This window comes from Eufriesea mexicana, unplaced genomic scaffold, assembly GCF_001483705.2.
Source record: "Eufriesea mexicana isolate 0111107269 unplaced genomic scaffold, ASM148370v2 scaffold5767, whole genome shotgun sequence".
In the NCBI taxonomy this organism is placed as follows: domain Eukaryota; kingdom Metazoa; phylum Arthropoda; class Insecta; order Hymenoptera; family Apidae; genus Eufriesea; species Eufriesea mexicana.
This window is the reverse complement of record NW_016913695.1, coordinates 855,191-874,018: the sequence shown is the minus strand read 5'-3', so window position 1 is coordinate 874,018 and position 18,828 is coordinate 855,191. Positions and strand designations below refer to the sequence as shown.

Below are 18,828 nucleotides of genomic sequence, written 5' to 3'. Positions count from 1 at the left end.
ATACATGAACAATAATAGAAGTATTTACTTCCTTATAAACTAATACCAGAATTACCAGACCCATATTATTAAAATAATGCATTGAATAACACTTACTCATCAACTTATTTGAAGTATAATAAATATACAATAAACTGTTTTTTTATATTGTTTTGTATCTCTAGCAGTCACTTATAATTACGAAAATTATCTAATTACATTAAGGAAAGAAATTATTCTTATAAGTAATGATATGGAAAATTTTGTTGGCAGTAATAATTGTAACTATTTACCTAAAAATATGAATCCTTTTATCGATTACCAAAAAGTCGTAGATCCAATTTCATCACAACAATGCCTTTTTCAACTTCATGTAATTGAATACGTTTTTGTATTGGTCCACATGAATCTCTACTATCTCTCATTATGTCAGCAACTCTTATTTCTGCCCGTCCAAGGAATTCTAATGTAATATTTAAAATAACAATTTTATTTTGAAATATTTAAGATTATATTTATATCAGAAATGAGGAATTAGGTTTACCATCTGGGCTATAGTAGCCTTTATCAAAGGCTGTGATACATAATGTATCTTCGAGTAAATCTTTTACTTGGAACTGCATTGATGTATCCCATAAGGGACAATCAGTACCTGATACAACACCTGTTCTTTCTTCTTGTGAACCCATGCTTACTTTACAAAATGTATTACACTTTCCTAAAAAATTAATCGTGTATTATAATTATGACACTTTTTATTATAATTATTCTAATTTTATGTCAGAATAATTTACAATGTTAATACTGTTAATAAAACAAAATGAAAGTGTAAATTGCAGTTGCATAAATTGCAGCTTTCAAAACCAATATATGATAGTAATGTTACTTAGTTTAATGTTATTAAATACTAATATACTATTTCAAAAAATAATTTTTCTTGAGTTTAGTTATAAACAAATTGCATGCAGAATGTCTAAGAAAAAAGAAAACAGTACATATTAAACACAAACTAAAAGCAAAAATTAAATAAAATTTAGATAAAAAATACAATGCATAATTTAAACCTTTGTTACATTTATTTTACTTTATTTATATATCCACCTACATACTGGATTGCATGCAAACAAAAAATTTTACCTTTTTTCAATATAACTAAATCTTCAGCTTCCACAATTACTAATCGAAGTTTACCTTGGGGTGATCTTCTGCGAACTACAATCATGCCAGATTTTTGTTAGTAAAAATGCGTTGTGTAGTTAAAGAAAATAATTTCAATATAAATGATTCTCGGTGTTTTTGCCTTACTTTGTAGATATTAGTATTTTATTTTACTCCCTTTTACTATACATTGGTGCAAAAGATAATATGTAATATCAAGCAACCATACGCAAGCAAAAGCACAAGCATGAAAAAAGCAAATAACTTAAGCATACATATTCGCTTACCCTGTATTGTCTTTAAATTGAAACCTTCAAGCACTGTAACAAGAATTCTGCCACACGCTCCAAATTGCGCCTGCTCTGTTTACTCACACATGTTACATATTATTATATGTCAAATTTATTAACAAATATTTTTTATATGATATATTATATTTATAACATTCACTGTTGCAATAACATTGCAAGGACAAATAAAATAGGACATATTGTAATTTAACAATAATGTTTGAAAATAATAATAATATGACTTACTCGATCTTTGTCTTTGCAAACGCGTCTTTTCATTCTCCATAAATTTCTTCCTTGCTTCTGTAATTCTTCGGACCCATAATGAACATTCACTTGGAGAAGGTGATAATAATATTATTGGTTTCTTTTGATCTTTTAATCTAAGTATTTTAGTTAAGTTTTCTGTGCTTTCACTGAAACCTAAACTGACATCACCATTTGTGTCTGCATCACCCAAGAATGATAATTCATTTAAAAATATTGGCTGCAAAAGAGAAATATTTCAGGTATTTTCCTATTATTACAGCTAGGTAATATCATTATGATAATATGTTATAAAATACCTTTCTATACATCTTAAATTTTTGGTGTTCATTTCTCTCAAATGAAAACTGTTGTCCATTGAATAAAGACTTTTTCGTAAACACTGGTTGAGCAAACAGTAGAAAATCATTTGTGAGAAATCCAACAAGTTCCTTTCCACTTTTTGCCTAAAAAAGATATCAAAATTGTTAGTACATAAAAAAAATGTAATTTTAGATTTGACTTGCCTTATGAAGTATACCAAAATGAAGAAGTTTTCGTGGACCTAAAGAATTGGTTAAAGAATTAAAAATAAGTTGCTCCTCAAGACCATCACAAGCCACATGTGTTTGCAGCCATTCTAATCTATCACTATTTTCTTTCTCCCTAACTCCTTCATTTACCTATTAAAAAAATAAACACTAAAACTTTGTTAGTAATTCTTTTAAGCTACATAATTCACATTTCTAAAGCTTCACCTGAGTACAAAATTCTTCTGCTTTAGCCAATGCTTCTTGAAGATATTGCCTATCAGGATGATCAACTTGAGTATGTTCTAAAATCTAAAATATACATAATATATGTAATAATAATTATTACATCATAAATGCAGTAATAATGATTTGTCATATTTTAATTAAGGACATATGAAGTATAAAAAGTGAGAATACTTTGCCAATTATAAGAGGATATTTTGTTATCCTTTGCATTGGTTTTATTAGGAAGGAACTTAAAGGCATTCCTTTTGTACGTGGATCTTGTTGACAAACTTGAGCAACTTTGACAAATTCTGGTACTGTTTCTGTTAATCTTTGTAGGTAAACAGCAGCAGATATCTGACAGCTGCAAAATCTTATATATGCTGACATTCTAGGAATCTAAAATACAGAAATATATAAATATTAAACTAAAATATAAAATTAATTACAAACAATAGAAAGAATTTACATTTTCACATAAAATGTCTCCAATCATTCTAACAATACCTCCTTCGCTATTATCTCGTCGTATTCGTAAAGTTCTGAAAAATATTTATTAAATAAATACATATTTTTGTAGAAATTATTATTGAAATTATTTAATTTAAAAAAATTTGTTTAAATTATTATTTTGAATAAATATTAATGAAATATTTATTTTAAAAAAGCTACCTTAAAAAGTTATCATTGCATGCAATGATATCTCTCCAATTAACAAATATTTTGTCCACTTCATCTACAGATAAAACTAAACTTTCGATGAGAGGTTTTTCAAATACCTATAAAAAATTTTCAGTTTTTAAAACACAAATTTATGTTTATTACATATAAAATTATTTTGAAAAACTTAAATACCTCATGTACAAGTCTCATGTCTTCTATGTATGCTTGTTCAGTTGTAATAAGTTCTTTAATGTATTCTTGTCGTTTTCTTTCCATAGAGTCCAATCCAGCCACTAGTAAGTCAGTTGTCATCTCATTCGCTACACATAAAATGTATGGAAGTTCATTCAATTTCTTTTCATCTCTCTACAAAAAATTTACTCTAGCTAATTTTAACTGACTTACTCTAAACAACAAATTATGTAGATTCTATTAACAATAATAATATATAATCTTCTAAGAATAAAATCATTGTAATATAGAACTTAAAAAACATAAAATATTCCATAAAATAATATTTTAAATATTTAAATTAGTCATTGGGTTACACTAAGTAATTTATAATTGTTGTACACAACAATACTTTACAACAGACAGATACTTTATTTCAATCAGCAGTTTTGTGAACACGTCTGTATATTATGTATGGATATGTGTACATATGTATAAGAACAGCGTGTATATGCATGTTAGAAATGTCAAATATATCCACATGAAGTGTGAACAAAAACTGTAATAAATACAGAGTGATTTGAACTTGTTCACACTCATACAGTGTCCTTCACTCCAAAGTATACCACACACAATTTGAGATTCATAATGAAATTTGACGGTACAACAAACAAACAATATGGATATTTTGCAAATAGTAACAACCTTAAGGATATAGTACTACACAAGTATTTTTCATCTAAGTATAACCAGTTGCATAACTTGCTTTACACATTGTCAACATGTTCAGATAAAGATTACAAGATTATTGGCGTATCTAGAATATTTAATATTAAGCACACAATATTTAATTTTACAATCAAGCATATTTATACACTTTTTTGTTGCAAAGAGTTATATAGAACGTGTAAAAGGATTAATTAGTGTATAAATATGCTGATCTACTGTGCGCTTTTGCGATTATTCGAAACTAGTTATTCCATCAAACTTCTGAATGTTTCAATGGAATGAATATTAAATATAATATAATTCGATACATTTAACCATTTTTTTTAATAAATATAGAAGTAGTATTACATTACTTCTCAAAATTTGTATAGAATTTTAAACATTATAAACGTAAGAATATTGGAATATTTTATAATGTATTCTATATAAAAAAAATTTAATAGAAAATAGTAAATTATTTCGAAAATAATTGCTTAAAACAATAATGCAATATTTAAGTATTTCAACACCGAGATTCATAATATTAAAGCAATAAATATAAATAAAAAATAAGTCAGTAGTTAAATAAAACATATATATGTATAATATTTAAATATCCTATGTTTAAATTGTATAAACTATTATACTCAGAGGTAAATTGATGGAAAAACTGGTTTACGACAATATAACATTACTTAACAAATTATTCCCACCAGTGGTAATAATATCTATCTAACTTTATGATTGTTATTAGTGATATTTTATTGATGATTTAGGCTCTATAATAAAAGGCTGTGAAGAAGGAGCACATCATCTTATTGGACAAATCAAAGAAAAACAAATAACTATACATATACAGAATAAATAAATAGGAACAACAGATTTGGTTAAACTTATTGGAGTTACAAGAGAGCAATATTTTCATTCCCTTTCGTAAATATTATGCATGATATTACAATATTACTTTTCGATCTTTACACTTATCTAAAGAATTTTGAATTTAAACAGAATTTATGGACTGTGTAATTATTAAAAAATTTTATATAAATATCTCCTACACATTATAATCATTTCCTTGTTTATGTGGTAAAGAAAACGTGAAATGACATATTTAACATTATAATTTAACAACTCCTTCTCCCTTTACATTGAAGGCAAGCAAAAAAGTAATATTCAGTTGCCAGTACTTTTGCTCTAGGCCTTGGCGCAGTATAACTGTACAAACCATCTGTATTGTGCACCAAATAACATACTACTGCTAACAATAAAACGAAACAGGCAGTTTATAAATATTAAAAAAAAATTTCCTTAAGGTATTAACTATACAAATTTAGTACTGCTAGTAACACTTACACATATAATTTTTATTGAACTAACACTTTAAGCCCGATGTTGACTATTTAATAATGTTTCTATATTTTTATTTACACATAAAGCTGTTCAAATGTTGTTAAATACATAGAATAGTATGAATGTTTTGTAGATAAATACTTAGATGTTTATTGTCTTTGATTCTAGCAGAAAGTATTTCTGTTCCACTATAGCTATATTTTCAGATATGACCATCTTCTGTGTATTTTTTTTAATTTTTTTCTTCGAGCTAAAAGTGTTAGTATAAACAGGAAACATATTTAATATTCTTTAAAAGCTAAACTTTTGAAGTAAATATATGTTGTTTTTCATGTTTATTTCATATATTAGCTATTGATATATATTACTCCAAATAAACAAAGAAATTATATTCATCATTTTTTAAGCTCTGCCCTGAATTAATGTAGAGAAATGAGGTAGAATTTGATGCACATATCAGGTGGTTATGATAACATGATATTAAGTTATATAGTTACTCAATATTTAGTACTCTCCTGTACGCGTATATTTATAAATACTGCGCTATGGTAATCGCGTTAGCAAACCATACATAGAGATTCAATAGTTTAAAGGATAATGATTATTAAGACATATGGTAACAATTTGAACGACAATAAAAATAATGGACCGAGTATGACCCCGAACCAGAAGAAAAAGACTCGTAATAATACAGAGTAATACAAAAACGAAGAACCAGCCCTGAGTCTTTTTTTTCTCTTTTTTTTTTTTTTTGCTTTCATTTTTATGCTCACTGTCTCCACCGATAAGACTTGTTGGTTGTCACGTTCAGCGTAGAGACTGCTATCATTCTTATTGCACTTGAGATGCTTTTATTTTAGCCTGCAATGCTGCGGTGCTGCTCTGCTATCCTTTATGCTGCATGTTAAGCAGAGGCGAAAGATAACAATTAGTAAAAAGGATTGTTTCCAAGTATTGTAAGCAAATGACAGATGTTCAAATTCTTTGAAGTAGCTATTTCGTTTTATGGTACTACTCTCAACATTATAATTGCATTTAAATACTTTCTATAGATATGATTTAAAACAGTAAAGCAAGTTCACAATGTTAGTATAAGAAAATAAAATAATAATAATTCAAGTTAATTTCTATTATAATAATAAGATTTTTAATTTTAAATAATATATATTGAATAAAATATTTGACTAATTATATAACTCTTTTTACATTAATGATATGATACTTATAAAATAAGAATATACTTAATATTTTAGATTATATATTGAATAAAATGATGTAATTTTATGTTTTTCACTTATATGCATACGTACGTGCACGCGCGTGTATGTGTGTGTGTGTATATATATATGTATAAAAGATATAAATATTTTATTGAAACGAAGTAGCTACCTCAAACGGACAGACGGACGAACAGGCAGGCATGCAGGTAGACAGGCAGGCTGTATAATAGAGAAAGTACATTTCTCTGATAATTGTTTCCGCAAAAAAACTACCCGTTACAAATAGACCAGAAATGAAATAACGATTATTGTAAAGTACAGATGTACCGCTTTCCAAGCCAAAGTGCTGAATTTTAATGCAGCCATATCAGAGCAGGAAGCACACATAACACCCGTTTTAAAACGATATCGTTTTCACATAATTATCATCAACTAAAATATAATTCTTATAAACCATAAACAATGAAAAGAGGTAAATAATGTTTATATATCTAACTTAATAGAAAATTATGTCGAAATATTTAATAACTATTCTATTTATGCTTGTAACCTATATTTAATTTCAAATAAATTTTATAAGCATGTAACATTATTTAAGTACGAAGGTCATACAACTAAATATAATATATATTTAACATATTTATAACAATTTGTCTAAAAATATATCTTTATCATGTCCTTATAAACATTTTTGATATCTCAACAATCTTTACAAAGTTATACAATATGAAAAAAAATATTAAATATATTTGATTGATAAAGTAATATTTAAAAAATTACTATTTTATCTGGTCCTGCTAAGCGACCATCGTATTAAGTTATACACTACAATTTCAAAATTTTAAATTCGTTACTGTTACAATATCGATTTATATTTTATAAGGATAAATAAAAACTGAAACCTGACGGTCATCCGTCTATCCGTGTATTACAAAGTGAGAATACGCTATAATGATCATATTTGTTTTATATTATTTCGTGTAAATTTTATAGCACTAATATGCTATAAAGTTGCTCCAAAACTGCTTCTTAGTAAACACTAATGATAGACGCAAATAAATTATGTTTCCAGTTCTGTAAACGAAATGTAAAATTTGGAAATGGCAAGAAATACTTACACATAGAGGATACATAATTACTGGGAAAGACGCCAGATACACCATTTAATTCGCCTTTCCACCATGCTGCTTCATCTTTTGCAAGTACAGTTATAACATCACCTTTCTCGAAACTTAATTCATCTTCATTTTGTGCTTGATATGGGTATAAAGCCATAACGCGTTCTACAATAATAGAACGTATTATTCATTCTTTATATTCTTTATATCTAGTGTACATAGAACAATATTAAAGTTAAAAACTGCTTACCAACATTTGGATCTGTAGGGGAATCTTGATATCCATGAGAAACAGGGGTACTTCGATTACTACTACTAGACAAAGGTTTAACATAAGATGCTGGGAACCAACCAATTTGTCTTTTTTTACCACGTGCCTAAACAGAATAGAAATAACATATAATATAATAATTATTCAAATAATAATTTTACTATATTAGACATGTAACGAATAATAAATTGTTGTACCTGTAATTCTCCTTCCCACCAACCACTATCTGTTTTCTTACGGATCATTATTAATTGTCCTTTTTGTAAATCTAATTGCTCAGAACTAGTGGCTTTATAAGGTGCAATAACTTGTACAATTTCTGGTTTTCTTCCTCTCTGTTAAAAAAAAAGACATTAAAATTCATTATGTTTTTTATAATTTTTATATATTATTTCTGATATATATATATTACATATTGTGATATATATATAAATATATATATAGAGAGAGAGATATTGTAATAAAAATAAAAAATATCTCAAATTTAAACAGTTATTTACAAAGCTGTAACATAGATAGTAAGCATAATATTTGAAATATAGAAGATAGAAAATACATTTTGTAACAGATAAAATACCTTATGATACTGCAATAACAGGATACCAGCAATAAAATAAAAAAAAAAAACAAATTTTATTAAACAATTATTATTATATATCTGGTAACTACATATATGCCATAAGCAAATTTTAATTACCTGCTGTGCAGCCATTGCAGTAAAATCTGGCAATTCTGCTCTATCTTCCGCAGCTGTTCTTTCATCTTCGAGTTGCTCAGCAGTTTTTTCTGTTTGCTAAACATGGGATATGTGCATCTAGCTTTATACATTACATGCTAATTATTAATATTACGCACATAAAATTATATCTACTAAGCTTTTTACAATATACAGGAAATATATTCTTAAAATAGGCACACAGTAAAAATATTAAAATCAAATCTTACGAACCAATATTGCCTGGACAACAGAAGCAGTTACTTCATGATTACTCATAGTTGTATCTCCAGTTGTAGTAACTCCAATTGTTTCAGATACGTTAGTAGTTACAGAGACACCCTGATTAATGTTATAGATGTTAATGTTATATACCTTATTAGGAAAGCATTTCATTGCTTTATTCAATAAAAAGTGGAATAAGTTATTCAAACTTCACTCAATAAAAGGGAAAAACAACCATCGTTTTACCTCTTGATCTGGAGCTTCGCACTTTTCTACGTAATTGGCAGGGAAAATTCCATTTCTATCTGCTATGCTACCAGTCCACCAATCACCTTCTTTTTTAGTAACTAATATAACTTCTCCTTGATTGAAAGTTAAGTCTCCAGCTTCTGTAGACGTATATGGATATAAAGCTACGTAATATTCATTAAGACCATCAACCACTGCAGTCTGATTAGCAGTAATTTCTTTCACATATGATTTAGGGAACCAACCCTTAATTCCACTACTGGATATACCATACCACCAATCACTCTATATTAAAAATAAGTATATTAATATGTGTACAAAATAAATATATTCTTATACTAACCTGTTGTTCATCAACTTTAATAATATCTCCTTTTTCAAAGGAAAGATGTTGTTCCATGGTTGGACGATAGTGATATAAAGTTGTTACTTGTATATCACAAGCTACACCTAATCCAAGAGTAGGTATAATAGGATCAACGGGAGGAGGTTCATCACCGAGTGATCCCGTATCAGATACATTTTCAGGAACTTCAGCAATTCCTCTATAATAAATGAACATAAGAGTAAATTATAAGTATCTTTAACAATTAAATATAAATTCAAATTAATTAACTAACTCTAGCGTTCTTTTCTCCACACTATCTTGTTGTATAAAAGCATTATCATTTGTACTTCCGGTATCTACTGGTTCTACGTAAGATTCGGGGAACCAACCAGTATGGCCACGAATTTCACCTGCCATCCATCCTGGTTCTGCATTTTGAACAGGTGGTACCTGTTAGAAGAATAATTTAATTCTTACTTTTTCTTTTATATTAATTTAATGTATGAATATATTTTTATAATAATACCAAGATAATGTCACCAGGTTGAAATGATATTTCATCTTGATTTCTAGCTACAAATTCGTACAAAGCTCTATATTTCATAACTCCAGGAGTGGTTTCTTCCACAGTGTTAGTTGTAGTAGTATCGGTGATAGGCCAAGTAGATTCGTTGACTGTTGCTGGAGTATCATTCCAAGCATTATCACCCCATGCAGAAGTTGTATAATCGGTACCAGTTCCGGTACCACCACTTGTTCCGAGTTCTAAAACTTTTAATTTTTTATCTTCGAAAGTTACATATAGGTTCTTGCAATCAGTCACTAAAGTTTCTAGTTGGGTTTTAATATCTTGAAGCTGGCCATTATTATTTTCTATATCAGCCATTTTAGCATCAATCTATGAACATTAATTTCATATTACAAACTTATAATATTTCTAATTTATTACACATTATACTATATTTTAATATACCTGCTCTTGTAGATCAGCAATTTTATCTCTCATCTGTTTGAGGGTAATTTGTTTATTGTCAAATGCCATTTTAATAGCTTCTTGACCTGCTGATTCCATAGCTGTATTTAACTTATTCTTTGCTTCAATTCTAGCTTTCTCTTGACTCAAGACTAATAATCTTTGGTTCTGTTCTCGAAGTTTATTTTTTAAAGCAGCCATTTCTTGCAATTGTGCATCACGCGTTGATCGCATTCCATCAATTGTGGTTTTTACCCCAGATACACCCACCCGAGTGTCACAAATTTTTTGAGACAGTTCCTTCACTTTGTCGTTCTATATTACAATAAAAATATTATATAATACAAATATATTATTAATAATAATTTATTCAATACTTACAAGTGTTCCTAATTCAATGGTTAATGTCTGATTTTTTGCTTTCAATTTTAATAACACATCTTGTTCCTTTTGCCTCTGAGTTTGAAGTTCTTGTGATTTTTGTCTTTCCCATTCTAATTGCCGTTGTCTTTCCATTTCTCTGTTAAACAGATAAAATTCACATTACTAAAAACTTTAAAAATTTTTAAAGATACAAATTTTCATAAAAGATTTCACTTGCTTTCGTGCTGCTTCTCTTTGTTCTTGAGCTCGTTTTCGTTGTTCCTCTTTTTCCTGTTCAATCTCTTTTTGCCTTTGCATTTGCTTTTCAATTTCTGCTTGTCTTCGTCTTTCTTGCTCTAATCTATATAATATTTCTTTCTCGTCAATAAAACATTTTAATGCACACTTTTATTTACGTAATCTTCGGCAAACATTTATTTACCTGATTTTCTCCTGTTTTTCAGCCTCCTCCCTTTCTTTTCTTTCACGTTCTTCTTGTTCTTTACGTTGAATTTCTAACAAAGCTTTACGTCTACGTTCAAGCTCCGCTTGTCCTTTTTCGAAGTTTTCTTTACGCTTGTCTTCAAAAGAGGTCTTCAGAAAAAACAGTTATAAGATATATTATTGCAATTATATAAATTTTCTAATATTAATATACAAAAAAGAATGAACTTACCTGTGGCATACCGGCTGATGGATCTACATTTTCTGTTCCAGGCTGTGAAAGTGTTAAACTACTTTGTCGTTGACGTCTAAATGCTGGTGGAATAAGTTCAATAGGTAATGTAGTGGGTATTTTTTCGCCATTCTTAACTATGTCACATAAATGCATAGCTAATACAAATTCGTCACAACTCAAACGACCATCCGAATTCATGTCTGATAATGCCCTAAAAAACATTTATAATTTATAAATTATATTCTGTAGAAATATTAAGAAGGAATTAATATTTATTGCTATATTAATATACCATATCTGTGCCAACACTTTTTGAGGTAATTGTGATTGCACCATAATGTTCCTAGCCTGAGGGCCAGATAGAAATCCAGATCGTGTTCTGTCCCAGGTATTGAATAATTGGGTATATTTTAATTTTGTTTGATGAGGTACAGCCCATTCTACAGATTGTGGAGAACCCACTGAATGCTGACTATGTTGTGAATCAACTGAGCCCACCCTATCTATACTTGGTGGACGTGCAGTTGTACTTAATGGTGTACTTGTAGATACCGGTGTTTGAGCAATTACACCATTTACTAGTGTGCCATTTGTTGTGGTTGTTGACATTAAAGGCAAACCTACAACTGGAGGAGTTGATACTACTCCAGTTCCTAAAAAAGAAACATATAAAAGATAACAAATTACATAGTCAGATAATAAACCAGAATATTTTAATTACCTGTAGGCATTGATGCAACAGATGGTACTATAGTGGAACTAGCTGACATCGGAGCAACCATACCAGTACATAATGGTTGCATAGACATTGTTTGTCCCATACCAAAAGCAGCAATTGGTGTTGGATTTGTATTTAAGGGTGCAATTGGTGCTACTGTAGGTATTCCTGTTTAAACATATTTTTATTAAAAATGAATAATATTAAAAATGCTGTTAATCAACAGAATATAACTTAGTTAATAATGTTAAATTATTAATAATCATAACTCATTTATTAATAATATAAAATAGTGCAACTTCAAAAATACCCCTTATATTAGAATCTTAACTTAAGGTATAGGAAAATTAAAATTTAAAAATACCATAAAAAAATATTTAAGTTTCATAATTTATTAGTTAAATTAAAAAAAGATAACAAAACTATATTTTCTACAAAATTCATTTAATAAAATATACCTGAAAATTCAAGTTCAAGTAAATCTGTAAAAAAAGAATAAAACATCATCCATAAATCAAAAGATTCTGTGATTGAATTATATCTATAATAAAAAGTTAAAATTTAAATAAATATTAAAGAAATAATAAATAACAGGTTCATGAAAAAGTGAACATATAATTTTACCCATAGCAGATGTAGTCATTGGTTGAACGGGTGGTACGGGAACTGTGGCAGAAACAGGTGGAACTTTCACTGGTGAAATTCCAGCAGCAACAGGACTATTAGGAAATGAAGGTGGTGCTGGCTTTGGTGGTGGACCACTAGTAGCAGGTGAAAAATTTGCTCCTAAAAATAGATAATTTTACTTATAAAGAAAAAATCCTATTCGAAAATTATCTTAATAGAAATATATAAAATAGAAATATGATAATAGTAAAGCCAAAATAAAATAATATAAATAAAATTAAAGCTGCATCAACTGGAAAGCTTAGCAATAAAGACAAAATTAATTTATAAATATACAAATGCATGTATTTAATACATTTAGATGATCTTCCATCAAAGTAAGCTGTCTGTTACAAAAATGTATGATACAAAAAGGAATCATTTCTTTATATTAAATTTTAATTCTAAAAATGTGGAGAACTACCTAAATTTACATGCAATTTTATTTATTGTATTTTAAAAAAATAGTTATCTATTTCTCAAAGTTCTTTTGCACTTTCAAACATACCAATATTTGTGGGTGGTGCAGGTCTTTGAGGAGGACCACCACTAGGGGTAGTGGTAATGGTAGTAGTAGTACTTGTAGAAGGCACGATTCCTTTTTTTTGCAGCACAAATATTATATTATTGTATAAAAAGTTCCATAAGTGTGCACAGATATATATAGAAGAAAAAATAGAGTAAAATATGTATATGTGTAGTCAGTAAACAAAGCCATTGCAACATTGATTATACATATAGTATTACGTATAACATATGCAATAAATTTTTATCATTAGATAACAACATAGATATAGACACAAAGCATAAAAGTATGTTCTTTAATGATACATATTTATGTTATCCTTTAATGGTATGTAAGTATGTAAAAAAACAATGTAATATCACTTCGATGATATTATGTATGTATTATATATGCTTGTATTTAGTAATATATATTTCTTATATTACAGGTTTTATTATATCATATTTTAATGCTAATGTTTTGTAGAATTTCACTAATTTATATTATAGTGATAAGTAAAATATAGTACAATATAAACAATTATTTAGAATATAATAATATATTCTTCATGCAAAAATGAGTCTTTGCATTCAAAATATCGATGCATGTAGCAGAGCACATCATAATATTATATTGCTAATTATATCATTCAGTAAAAGAAACCATATGCCTTAAAGAATTATAATATTTTTATAAGCTTAACAGAAACATATGAAATAGAAGAAAATTCAGACATAATCATCCATACATATACATCTACTTCTTATAACATACCCACAGAGGGTGGTGCAGGTCGAGCAGGTGGCTTTGACGCTGTGTGAGTTGTGGCATGTGTAGTGGCAGCCACATTCTGTCTACTTTGTCGTGATGCTGTGTAGTATGATGCATAAGTAAAATAATGCTAAATAAGGCTGCTTGTTAATTAAGATGTTTTTTTTCTGGCTATAATAATCATAATGAATAATGACAATAGCTGAAGTAGACTTCAATTTTGTTTTGATAATGAAATATTTTGTCATGGTATGTACCAGCTGCAAACTCAACTAAGATATGATTGTATTTGTTGTGAAATAGAATCAACAGTAGTGTAAGTGTTTTGATGAATTCTATGAAAATTTATATTTCTTTCATCATATGCATTTATTTGTATATGCTTCAGATATCTGAGCATAAAATTTTTAATATAATTACCTGGTAAGGTCATTGGTGAAGCAGGTCTAATAGTATGTCCTGGTAATGGTCCATTTGCAGGTGGAGGGCCTATAAGAGGGCGTGGAACAGATCCAGTCATGGGCATCCCACTAATTAAAGGTTGTACTGGAACTTGTGGTAGACCAGATAAATTTACTAATGATGCAACATTATTCTGTGATGGAATATTAGCAGCTCCATTTGTTAAACTTGTAACATTAGTATCACCTAAACATTATCAAATAACATAGGTCATAATTATTGATTCAAATAATCTTGATATTTCATACTTACTGGTAGAAAGTGATTTTAAACTCTGCACTAAAGTTGGAGGCAAAGTTGTAGGAAGTACAAAACCACGTAACTTTAAATTAATTAATTTACAGGCAATACTAAATTCATTTATATCCATTTTTCCATCTGCATCTGTATCTGATAAAGCCCTGTATAATTATATTTTTACATTACATGTATGATAGTTTTTGAAGACATTAAACAGTTAAATAATGTAAAAATATAATATTAATACCATATTTCTGCAAGGATAACAGGTGAAAGCTTAGATTTTAGTAAAAATTCTTTTGCTTGTTCGCCAGTAACAACACCATTAATTGGATTTAAGGAATCAAATTGCTCTTTATATCTTGCATGTTCTCTAGGTTGGATTACATAAGGGTTCGTACCTAAAAAAAATGGCATTTTTTATTTTATATTCTATAATATTTACATAAATAATTTCTAATGAATAAAAGTGATAGTATTTATAGATTAGCTTATTATTCAATCAATAATATTTATCAAATCAGACACTGTAAATAATTTCTGTTTTCTTGTATAGACAGTTACTGTCAACATGACAATTAAACTAGAACATGCTTAGACTTACAAACGAAGAAAAAATTTACTTACTCGGAGTTTGAGGGGTGGCCATCTCTGTTCACCCGTAGGTGGCCACCGAATCGAATCTGTAACAAAAGAAAATTGTGTTTTTCACCGAAACTCATCGAAAAATCAAGGAAAGAAATTTGTGATTTCAAGGTTAGGTTACCATGATTTAGCTTAGTGATAGTAACTCAATAGGTACCTCACGAAAGAAGAATTGTCGAAACGCTATTAATTTAGCGTAGATTCAATCACGAATAAACCCAATTAACTGAATAAATGTGGGTTCGTGAAGTTGAAGATTGATCGCCTACCCTAACGCACACGTATAAAAGTAGGATTTTTCTCACGCCAGTAATACAAACATGCAACAATGAGCCACTTCCCTTGCTTATGAGTCCCCGTTTACAGTTTTACTAAAAGAAATTCATGGTCGCATATCGCGATGTTAGTGATCCTTTCGCGAGAAGCAGAATCAAGCAAAACTTCTTAATTATACCGACGATACGCGGGTCGGCCCACACTACTGACGTACATACGTCACTTTCACGACCTCGGTTATTTCCGGAAATCTTCGGGAAGAATCGATAGTTAGTCCGAAACCGTTTCGTTGATCTTCGACAGAAATCGCTATTTCCGCAACCCTTAATTCAAATGTTGTACACTTCATTCGGTAAAAAAATGAATTCTAACATGTTACGAATATGTTATATTCATTCATAATACGCTGTTAAATTAATTCTATAATTTATTGATAATTAGTACTAAAATAATGAAAGCATTATATTTTCTTGAAAATTATTCATTAATATAGTTGACCTCGTTGAGCATTACTCGTGGCTGAAACTCATGTCAATTGAAATTAAAGAATAAATTTGTCCAATAGAATAATAAGATAGTAATCTAATATTTTACTAACAACTTAGGGTTAAAAACAGTCAAGTAGAAAATTCTGCAACAGTTTAGATCTTATTACACCATACTGAACGATCAATACATTGTTTACCTGTTTATAAATATAATCTTACATCGTTTCTTGAGACCGGAAGTATACAAATATAAACAAACTTCAAATTATTGATTAATCGTTATTTGTAAAGAAGAAAATCATTTATTCAAAATATCAGTCATATCACATGCAAAATACAAAATATACATTCGAAATGCACTACTTTCGTTCAATGAAGATTAACGTGAATTACACGAAATTACAAGTAATCTATGGTTAACACGTCCTTGATGGTATCTGTTTCGCGCTCACTATAGGTAGGTGCACACGATCTGAAAATTACAAAGCTACATTTCATTGTCAGTTAAGCTCGTGCGAATGTTCAAACGACTACGAATCGCAGTGAATCGGTTTGAGCAGATGAAACTCTCTTGCGGGACATGGAGAACACCGCTCCGTGGAATAAAAGAGGTTTTCTAGCCTCGACATTTTCCGAAACTTTATGGAAAATCGAACTTTTATAGTTTGCAAACATTCGATCGTAAGTTCGACCATAACAACTGTACATGCAAATATTTTTCTTGATCGATAGTATGTACCTGCAGATATCGTCAAACAGTGTTTGTGCTTTTGTTTGTCATCATTTTGAACGATGTGATTATGTAGTAATAATATATATGGAATCTTTTATATTTATATTGTTCAAAATGATACAGTTTTACGTTCAGAATGAGTGATACCTATATTGCATATAATCAATGACTGTGGAACAATTGAAATTTCATCGGATCCAAAATTTAAGTAAGTATTGTTTTATGTGTCTAAATCTAAATGTCACATTTTTACCATGATGATATATCTCATAAAGATAACTTTTTATATTTAAATTTATATGTTTATATTGCATACTTTATTATTTTCCTAGACAAATTTTTAAACATTGCAAGTCTAATAGATGGTCGTATTCTATTCTAAAAATTTTGATTTCGTTCAAAAATAATCGTATAATTATAATTCCGGTAGTTAATATACTCGTATCCATTCCTGTCCTATTATTTGAATACGATCTGTATAACATATTAAGTGACACACTGTAATTATACTGTTACAACGATGTAGATTTAAAAATAGAAATATGATAAGGTCTGAAAAAAATAAAAATAGAGATACCTAGAAATTATTTGTATTTAAAGATTAGTAATTAAATAATCAATGTTGTAATACTGATTTATTTAATACTTTTACTATAATAATAATTTATATCAATAAGGATGTTCTACTACTTACATTTGAAAATTTGATCTAATTTCAATACAAAAAAAAATGCTGAAGAACATTTTCAATTTATTTAGTCTTTTTCATCAATTTAGAATTCAAAAGTGTTATGCACTCTCTCGATATCTGCATTTCCATTTCCGTTTATGACGTAATTAAACTTTGTAGATAAATTATCATTGTACTAATTGTTTATTTGGTAGTAGTGGTATTAATTAGTTAGCTACCACTCTAATAGTTCAATGTTCTATGGCATACCAATTATATTTTAAATTTTCTCTTGAACTCATATATACACGTACATCTATACATATACATATTGTATATAAATTATTTGTTTATTTATATTATATATAAATTTATAAATGGAAGCATAGTGTTGATTCTTTTTATAGTACTTGTTACAGTATTCTATGTTGTCGCACAACTGGACTGTGGTCCCATTCAGAATATTGCACTGTTAATATGAGGCGATTACGCGTTTGTCACCAGTCAATGCCAATCGTATCGAGTAGAGAGTCGGTAGAATTCTACGTTAAGGCATTACAATACGAATTGCATTTATGACATGGGGATAGCAAAGTGCGATAACCTACAGAAAAGAAAGAAAAAGCACATATTTCAGCGTTTTAATACGATTTAAAATAATAATCGTCCTTTAATTGATTTCGTAGTTATATTGATCATGTTTTAGAAATAAAAAAACCATGATTTGCTAACGCCTAGTAATTTTTCTCTTTTTCTGCACTAATAATTCGAAAGAATTGATTGCATCTTGATGATAGATGCAATCCTATACCTTTTTAACTAATAAAATAGTGTTTAGAGAAAACACGCATGTAGATATTGTATATGAAAATGAATAAAACATAAATACTAAATATAATTTTATTTATCAACTATGATAGATATTTGCAAAAAGATATATTTTACATATTATCAAACAGTCTAAAAATAATACCAAACAACTTAAAAGTACATTATTGTAATAAACAGAATCGCATGACTCATATTAGAATCGCGTATCTAATATCAAATGCATTTTTGCTTTATATATAGAGTTGTCGAGTTAACCACAAGTAATATAAATATAAATTAAAAAATAAAGTTCAATATAATTATTATTCTTAATATTTAATACCTGTACTAGAATTAGTGTTTATTGCCTTTAAGGATAA

The 18,828-nt window shown here is 28.5% G+C and overlaps 1 protein-coding gene across 1 annotated transcript; it reads right to left on the bottom strand.

The window, feature by feature from the left end:
* Window positions 1-290: 290 nt before the first annotated feature.
* Window positions 291-15,938, bottom strand: Dap160 (dynamin associated protein 160). The gene is made up of 38 exons (XM_017906704.1): window positions 15,629-15,938; window positions 15,454-15,509; window positions 15,074-15,227; window positions 14,839-14,987; window positions 14,545-14,772; window positions 14,128-14,223; window positions 13,357-13,446; window positions 12,807-12,968; window positions 12,641-12,664; window positions 12,186-12,350; window positions 11,757-12,117; window positions 11,462-11,675; window positions 11,228-11,379; window positions 11,024-11,146; window positions 10,804-10,942; window positions 10,423-10,737; window positions 9,976-10,347; window positions 9,742-9,899; window positions 9,465-9,666; window positions 9,119-9,406; window positions 8,882-8,989; window positions 8,630-8,725; window positions 8,510-8,518; window positions 8,130-8,267; window positions 7,912-8,038; window positions 7,662-7,826; window positions 3,287-3,414; window positions 3,104-3,210; window positions 2,901-2,973; window positions 2,624-2,830; window positions 2,432-2,515; window positions 2,201-2,356; window positions 1,994-2,140; window positions 1,674-1,914; window positions 1,425-1,499; window positions 1,117-1,191; window positions 524-697; window positions 291-442 (listed from the first exon to the last, which is right to left on the bottom strand). The coding sequence occupies exons 2-38, from the start codon at window positions 15,473-15,475 to the stop codon at window positions 291-293; spliced, it is 5,676 nt and encodes a 1,891-aa protein (XP_017762193.1). The 5' UTR covers window positions 15,476-15,509; window positions 15,629-15,938.
* Window positions 15,939-18,828: the final 2,890 nt, after the last annotated feature.